This window comes from Natator depressus, chromosome 24 (assembly GCF_965152275.1).
Source record: "Natator depressus isolate rNatDep1 chromosome 24, rNatDep2.hap1, whole genome shotgun sequence".
NCBI classification, from domain to species: domain Eukaryota; kingdom Metazoa; phylum Chordata; order Testudines; family Cheloniidae; genus Natator; species Natator depressus.
Genome location: NC_134257.1, coordinates 22,551,029 through 22,559,292, shown reverse-complemented (window position 1 = coordinate 22,559,292; position 8,264 = coordinate 22,551,029). Strand labels below are relative to the sequence as shown.

Genomic DNA, 8,264 nt, shown 5'->3' with positions numbered 1-8,264 from the left:
CACCAGGTGAGAACCATCCCCCAGTGGTACCACAAACATCCCAGGGGCTGCTGGGAATAAGACAGGAATTTGCAATGGGGTGCAGCTACATAGAAGGCCAGGGCTAGTACCCAGGAGTCCTGAGTCCCAGCCCAGCCCCGCTGCTGTAACCCACAAGATCACATTTCTCTCCCAGAGCTGGGAGAGAACCCAGCAGTCCTGGCTCCCAGCCCCCCTCACTCTAACCACCAGCCCCCATTCCCCTTCCAAAGCTGGGGCAAGAACCCAGGAGTCCTGGCTCCCAGAGCCCCCTCTAATCCAGCAGATCCCACTCCCCTCCTAGAGCCAGAATAGAACCCAGGATCCTGCCGCCCCCTGCCCCCTCCCCCCACCCCAAGGGAGTCCTCATTCAGTCTCTGAGGCCCCCCAGGTCCCTGTGCTCAGCTCTGCCCCTCTGTCCCAGGCAGTTCAGAGCAGAGGCTCACACTGACCGTCTGGTTCTAGGTCTCTGTGCCAGTGTGGAGAGCCCCCAGTCCCCGGGGAGGCAGGATGGGCCCCGTTTTTCCCCTCCTGGCCTCATTGCTGCTCCTCATGCCCGGGGCGTCTGCCTATGGCTTCAGGAACTGTATCCAGTCCATGGAGGACCCACACAGCTTCCGGTGCATCCAGCGCTTCCTGAAGGACATAATCAGCGCTGTGGGCGACCTGCCTCCCGACGCCACGTTCGTCAACGTCTCCCACAACTCCATCTGCCGCCTGCCTCCGGCCAGCTTCCACCACTTGCCACAGCTGCAGCAGCTGCAGCTGGTCTCTAACCACCTGGAGACGATAGAGGACGGGGCTTTCGAGAACCTCAGCGCCTTGGACACGCTCAACTTGTCCGACAATCGCCTGGCCAAGCTGTCCAAAGGGGCCTTCCAAGGTCTGGGTAACCTCACCCACCTCTCCCTGCGCAATAACCCCCTGAGCACGATTCACCCCCGCGCCTTGCAGCCCCTGGGCAACCTCCGCACCTTGGACCTGTACTCCTGCCGCCTGGTGAGCTTTGCCGACGTGGCCTGCAGCCTGCAGGGGTTGACAAGACTGCAGGTGCTGAACCTGTCCTGCAATAGCCTGCGTTCTCTCAATTCCAGCTGTCCACTCCCCCCATCTCTCTCCACCCTGCATCTGTGCAACAATTCGCTCCGGGCCGTGGACGGTGGCGGCCCACAGCTCCTGCGCCACATCAGGAGCCTGGACCTGTCCTATAACAACATCTCCAACGTCACTTCCTTTGCCGGCGCTGGGCTCCAGAACCTCAGCTACCTGCTGCTGAAGGGGAATCCCTTGGATGTCTTCCATCTTCTAAATGTGTCCAGCCTGCCGCCGCGCAGCCTGGACTACTCCGGCCTGCACTTAGGCAACGAAGGCGTGAGCAAGGTCTGCCAGCGTTTGGGCAATCACCAGCTCAAGCACCTCCTGCTGCAGAGCAACAACATCTGGGAGCTGAGGAACGTGTCGTTCTCCCTGTGCCCGCCGATCCGGACTCTGGACCTCTCGTGGAACAAGCTCAAGTGGCTGGACTGTGTGGACAAGTGGCAGCACAACCCTCTGGAGAGCCTGGTGGTGGAACACAACCTGCTGAACCGACTCAGCACCTGCCAAAACTCCTCGTTTTTGGAGGCATTGCACTTCATCAGCTTCCGCTACAATCGCATCCTCTCAGTCAAATACTGGGCATTCAGATACGCCCCCAATCTGCGCATCCTCCACCTCAACATCAACACCATCTCCTACCTGCACAAACATGCCCTGAAGGGGCTCTACAACCTCACTGAGCTGCGGCTGGATAACAACCTGCTCACCGACCTCTACGAGGCCAGCTTCACGAACCTGGTCAGACTCCGCACCCTCAACCTCCGCAATAACCGCATCTCCATCCTCTTCCCCTGCGTCTTCAGGCACCTCAGCCTGCTCCGGATCCTGGATCTGGGGGGCAACAACATCCGCCACTTGACCAGTAGGTCGTTCAGTGGGCTATGCAGCCTCTCCAAACTCTACCTGGATGGCAACCGCATCAAGGAGATCAGCAGTGACATTTTCCACCTGGTGCAGGCCACGCTGGAGGTGCTGGATTTGACGGGCAACAAACTGCAATACATCACCAAGACACAGCACAAGAGCCCACCCTTCAGGCACCTGCACAAACTCTACGATCTCAAGCTACAAGCTCAGCAGCCGTACGGCATGAAAATAATCCCCGCCAAGTTCTTCCAAGGCCTGGCCGCACTGCGCTCCCTCTATCTGTCAGAGAACAAGCTGCTCTCCATCTCCCCGGATGCCTTTGACGACCTTGCTCAGCTGCAGTACTTGAGCTTGGCTGACAGCAGCAATGGCATGCAAGATCTGCCACCTGGGATCTTCAAAAACCTCAGCCGCCTGCAGAAACTGAACCTGGAGAACATGGGGCTCCACTCGCTGACGCTGGAGGTCTTCGGGAACCTCAGCAACTTGACCTCACTGCTCCTGGCCAAGAACCAGCTGCAGACCGTCAATGTGAGTGTGGCCAATGCCCTGGGCTTGCTCAGGTACCTGGACCTACGCAAATGCCCCCTGAGCTGCACCTGCGAGAACCTGTGGTTCCAGAACTGGCTGGCCAACAAGTGGGTGCAGGTGGTCTATCTCTACAATTACTCCTGCGACTCCCGCCAGCAGCTGGGCTACGTGTACAGTTTTGACACACACGTCTGCTTCCTGGACGTGGGGCTGTACTTGTTCTCCGTCACTGCCCCGGCGCTGCTGCTTCTCATGTTGCTGCCCCTGATCTACCACCGGGCCTACTGGCGGCTTAAGTACCATTTCTACATCCTGCGCTCCTGGGTGAACGACCGCTGGAGGAGGCAGGATGGGGAGCACTTCCAGTATGATGCCTTCATCTCCTACAACTCCGCTGATGAGGGGTGGGTGTTGGAGCAGCTGGTGCCAAGCCTGGAGAGCAGCCAGGGCTCCTTCCGCCTCTGCTTGCACCACCGGGACTTTGAGCTGGGGAAGAGCATTGTTGACAACATTGTGGATAGCATCTACAACAGCCGCAAGACCGTCTGTGTTATCAGTCGCAGCTACCTGCAGAGCGAGTGGTGCTCTCTGGAGATCCAGCTGGCCAGCTACCGGCTTTTCGAGGAGCTCAAGGACGTCTTGGTGATGGTGCTCCTGGAGGCCATCCCCGACAGGGAGCTATCCGCCTACCACCGCATGAGGAAGGTGATGCTCAAGAAGACCTACATCAGCTGGCCCCTGGAGCCTGCAGCTCAGAGGCTCTTCTGGACCAAACTCCGTAAGGCTCTGAAAGGCAGCTACGTGGAGGAGGAGGAGGAGTTGTATCCATTTGATGAGGAAGATAAGCCGCTCCTAGAGTCCACATCCCAGCTTGGCTAAGGAAATGGGAGTTTCCAGTGGTTCTATACCACTGCCAATCCCCATCCCCTGCAGCCCATTACTTCCTCTATCACCAGCAACTTCCCCACCTCACAACCTCACCGCCCACAGCAAGCAGCCCGCCTGTTTCTATCTCTGAGGCTTAGCCTGGCCCTGTCCCTTGGGAGTTTTGCCACTGGCTTCCCTGGGAGTAAGAGTCTCCAGTCCCCACCTGGCCTCGTGGTCGAATGAGCCTCCATGAGTGACAGAACTGGGCAATGGGACCCGAGCCCAGTTTGAATTCATCTAGGGACACGCTGGAAGCAACAGCACGAGAGGAACTTGTAGGTAAATTCTGACCTGGGATGTGGCAGCTGCCCACTGGAGACAGCCAGGACCTGCGGGGAGGACAGGAACAGAATTCCCTCTGACAGCTGAACTGTCCACAGAGTGCCTCAGACAGGAACTAATTAACCTTCCCCACCCCCCCACCAGGAGGTGACTTTATCCTGTTCTATGGAGGTGACTTCTCTGAGGTCACGCAGCCAATCTGGCGTAGAGGACTCCTGGACCCTCCTGCTCTACCCCACTGGACCCCACTCCCCTCCTGGAGCTGGGAGAGAAGCCAAGACTCCTGGCTCCCAGCCCCCTCTGCTCCAACTCACTAGACCCCACTCTCCTCCCGGAGCTAGGAACTGAACCCAGGAGCCCTGGCTCCCAGCCCTGCACTCAGAACAACCTGCCTTCTGTTCCCTCCATCTGGGAATTCAGTATCCCTCAACCCGGCCCCTTAAGCTGCTGCTGGAGTCCTCACCCTGCCCTCGGCTCCTATGGAGCCAGCAGCGTGCACCTTCCAGGGCCCCGGGGTGAGTGACGGAAATGGACCCTGCAGAGGAGCGCTGTGTGGCTCAGAAGCTTGTCTCTCTCCTCCACAGAAGCTGGTCCAATAAAAGAGATCCCCTCCCCCACCCTCTCTCTCTAATTTCCTGGGACCCACAGCCTACTGCTACACTACATCCACTAATGGACCCGGCAGGGGAACTAAGAGACAAACTCCCCAGGAGGAGCAGGTGGGCCAAGGCCCAGGCAGCTTCTGGCCTGGGGCTGGCCCCGGGCTGTGAGACCTGCTGTCTGCCTGGGCACATCTGACCAAGGTCCCCCCTGAACCTGGAGGACACAGGCTGGAGACCTGCAGGGGAAGGGTTCAGGCACTAGGGGCGATGCATGGCAGTTCTGTGAGGGGGGCAAAGGGAGCTGGATCTATGGTGGGGGTCCAGGGGCTGGTGGGGCGGAACGAGGCAGAGCAGGAGAACTGAAAATTACAGTTCCTGGGTGCCCAGAGGGAGGTTGAGCAGGGTCAGAGCGGTCCCGACTCCTAGTTAATACCCTCCAGGGGCAATGGGGCTGGGGGAACAGCCACTACGAAAGCCATGAGTGATCTGACCCTGACTGGGGGGAATCCCAGCGTGACGGCCTGGTCACGGGGACTCAGTGATTGAGGATCTGTACAGGGGCATAACAGAGCATTCAACCTGAGGGGAGATCTGTCTGTCTGTCTATCCCTCTGTCTCTCCAGCCAGCCAGCCCCCAGCCCTCTGGGTCCCTGGTTTAGTTTATGGTTTGGAAGGCCACTGGCCCTGGAGAGGGGCGGGCAACTAAGACGACCCCAGCGGGAAAGCAGAGTGGGATGCGCTCAGCCAGCTATCTCCTTGTGCGGGCGGGAGGACAGGTCATGCTGCCTATGGCAGCAAAGCATCAGGGGTGGAAATCCCACTGCCTGAGGCTGCTGCGGACCCTCCAGGGGGCATCTCGGGGGCGATTTTCTTAAAGGCAATTCTCTGCAACGGGGGCTCATGGAGGGGGAGTGACAGGGTTCATGCAAGGCTCCTGGCCCCAGGCCTTGCTCTGGCTCAGAAGGACAATGCATCCATGGCTGCCTTGGCCTCAGAGAGCCTCTGGGAATGGCCCGCACTCCTGGGGGCTGGAGGCAGTGACGCTAACCCCAAGGGGGCGCCTGGGAATGGGGCTGGTGAGAGGGAGAAGTGGAACCTGCCCCCCAGCCTGGCGTGGCTGTGAATTCAAGGAACTCTCTCACCTCCAAGGAAACCCCCACAGTGCCGCTTATTGACAACTGGCCTTTATTGAGGAGCCTCTAACATGGCCTCGGCTCTGGGGGAGCCCCCTGCTTGGGAGGTGGCCTGGGGGACCCAAGAGGGGTGGATACCCTGACCATGACAGAGTTGGGCTGCGCGCAGGCCCCTAAAGCCGCACAGTTGATCCCAGTACTGACTGACGCCGCACAGGGCTCCGAGGAAAGGCAGCTGGGAGCCGGAGGGACCAGTGAGTGCCCCAATCCAGCCAGCGGTGCCAGGGCTCCCAATGCATTTCCTCCCCCTGCCAAGATCTCTCAGTACAGCTTCATGCGGGGGAAGACCCAGGCCTCAGGGCTGCCCTCCTCTAGCAGGTATCCGTGCAGAGTGGGCTGCGGCGAGCGGCTGTGCTCCAGCGCCTCTGAGGGGGGGAAGAAGGACATGGGCAGCTGCTGGAGTGTGCGTAGCTGCTGGGCCCCCCCCAGGGGGAACCTGCTCTCCCACCCCCCAGCACGGGGGCAGCCTTCCCCACTGGCTTCTGGCAGATCCCAGGTTCTGGGAGCGGCGGCTCTGGAGTCCCATGGCTGATAGCAGTTGGGGGCTCTCACTGGCTCCATGGATGCCGGCTTCTGACAGTGGTCTCTGGGCTTCACCAACAGCCTGTTGGCATGCCTGGGCTTTTGAGCTTCTTTGGGGGGCAGGAGCGGTTCCAGGTGAGGCCCCTGCCTATCCAGCGAGCAGACCTGCGGGAGGAGTGCTGGTTCTGAGCACAGCTCCCAGGAGACAGCCCTGTGCCCTGGACAAGGCCATGCCAGCGCTCGGGGGGCCAGGACCTCTGCTGCCTGGCTGGGCTGGTTGGGGCTCCAGATGCTTTTCAGGACATCGAAGGAGGTCTGCATCTCCGAGGCGGCTCTCTCCATGGTCTGGGAAGTGTGTAGCTCCAGTGGGGGCCGCTTGCTCTGGGTCTGGGTCTGGGTCTGCAGCACCTGCCACAGCTCTGGGCTCAGCCGGTGGGCACAGGGATGCTGGAGGGGCCCAGCCAAGGGGCACTCCGCAGGGCTCCTGCTGTCCAGACCCAAGGTCCGCACCGAATCCCCAGCTGCGAATGGCATCCAGTGCCCTTGACCATGTCCCTTGGAGGCACACTCCTTTCGGGCCAGCCTAAAGGCCATGCTGGCTCTCTCGAGCCTGGTCCTGGGCTCCCAGATGGCTTCCCAGGATCTCCCGCAGCACAGAGCAGCTCTGGGCATGGGGCCTGGGGCTTGCGGGACGAAGGTGGCTATTGTGCATGAGTGTAGGGCCGAGCCGGACAGGAGCGCGTGGTGGGACGGAGCTGCAGTGGGGTGCATGCTGTGCTGGCCAAATGGCTCGCATGCGCCAAGGGATTCCAGGTCCTCCCTTCGGGTCGCTCTCCTCTCTCCCTGCATGGAAAGAGAAGGGGGCTGGCTTGTCCAGCCGGAGGAGGACAGCACGCCAGCTAACAGGGCAAATGCTGGGAGTGGCAGGGGCCATCTGCCGACTCTGCCCCTTGTGTGGGCAGTGTGCTCTGGTGTATCTGGCTCCGATGGGTTATTTGGGGCTGGGCTGGGGCACTCCGCACTGGGGTGCTCTGCAATGGGACTGGCTTAGATTGCAGCCCATCTCCGAGGCTATGGAGTCATGGCCCACACATCCCTGCGAGGTAAGGCCAGCTCTGCCTGACCAGAGGTCTCCACCTCCCCATGGGCAGAGGACCTTTGCTCTCATCTTAACTAGCTAATCTCTGTCCCTCTGTCTGTCCCTCACCAATGCCACATGCATGCTGCCATGCACACAAGTCAGTAAGGCAAAGACCCCACCTTGGAAAATCACTGGGTCCTCTCCCTGTCCCCTGGAGTCCCACTGGAAATGGAGTAGGCAGGCCTAGCGACAGGCCTTTAGATTGACAACCCAGCAGGCGGGAGGGTCTGGGCCTGGTGTTGGCTGCCCCAGTGATGGAGGAAGGTGCCTTTATGGCCCTCCAGCCACTAGGTTCTGGGGTAGGGGGCTTTCCAGGGACCACAGGGCACTCACCGTTTTAATGACCGTGTGCACAGGGCTGGGGCTGCTGAAGGCCAACACGTCCTGTCCCCTTCTCCTCTTCCCCGAAATGCCCTGTTCAGAGCTCCAGCTGCCACTTGATCCCGGACCCAACAGCAGCGCCTGCCCCCTGGCATCTGGGCTCCTGAGAGCTGAGGGCAGCAGAAAATCAGGAGGCCGCGCAAACCCAGGAATCAAACGCAGTGTGGGCCAGGCGCCTCTCCAGAGCGACGGGACAGAACACGACTCCGCCCTCGCCCGGCCCTGAACCGCAGGGTCACTGCACCCGCCTCTCCAGAGCGACAGGACAGAACACGACTCTGTCCTCGCCCAGGCCCAGAACCGCAGGGTCACCTCACCCGCCTCTCCAGAGCTACGGGACAGAACACGACTCCGTCCCTGCCCCCGAACTGCAGGGTCACTGCACCCACCTCTCCAGAGCTACGGGACAGAACACAACTCCGCCCTCGCCCGGGCCCAGAACCGCAGAGTCACTGCACCCGCCTCTCCAGAGCGACAGGACAGAATACGACTCCGCCCAGCCCCGAACCGCAGGCTCACTGCACCCGCTTCTGGGGGGAATGCACCAATCGGCCCCCCCGGCCCAAAACCGCAGGAAGCTAGTACAGGAAAGTCATGGCACCCGCCCCGTGCGGGACCTGGGATGCCAACTAGGGAAACTGCAGCAGGGAGATGAGGAGGCAGAATGGAACTGCACAAGTTGGGCCTGGCCCGGGCAGCAGG

At 60.7% G+C, this 8,264-nt stretch overlaps 1 protein-coding gene across 1 annotated transcript; it reads left to right on the top strand.

Moving 5' to 3' along the window:
* On the top strand, positions 1–4,221 carry LOC141977453 (uncharacterized). The gene is made up of 2 exons (XM_074938967.1): positions 1–6; positions 484–4,221. Exon 2 carries the CDS (start codon positions 529–531, stop codon positions 3,391–3,393), a length of 2,865 nt encoding a protein of 954 aa, XP_074795068.1. The 5' UTR covers positions 1–6; positions 484–528; the 3' UTR covers positions 3,394–4,221.
* Positions 4,222–8,264: the final 4,043 nt, after the last annotated feature.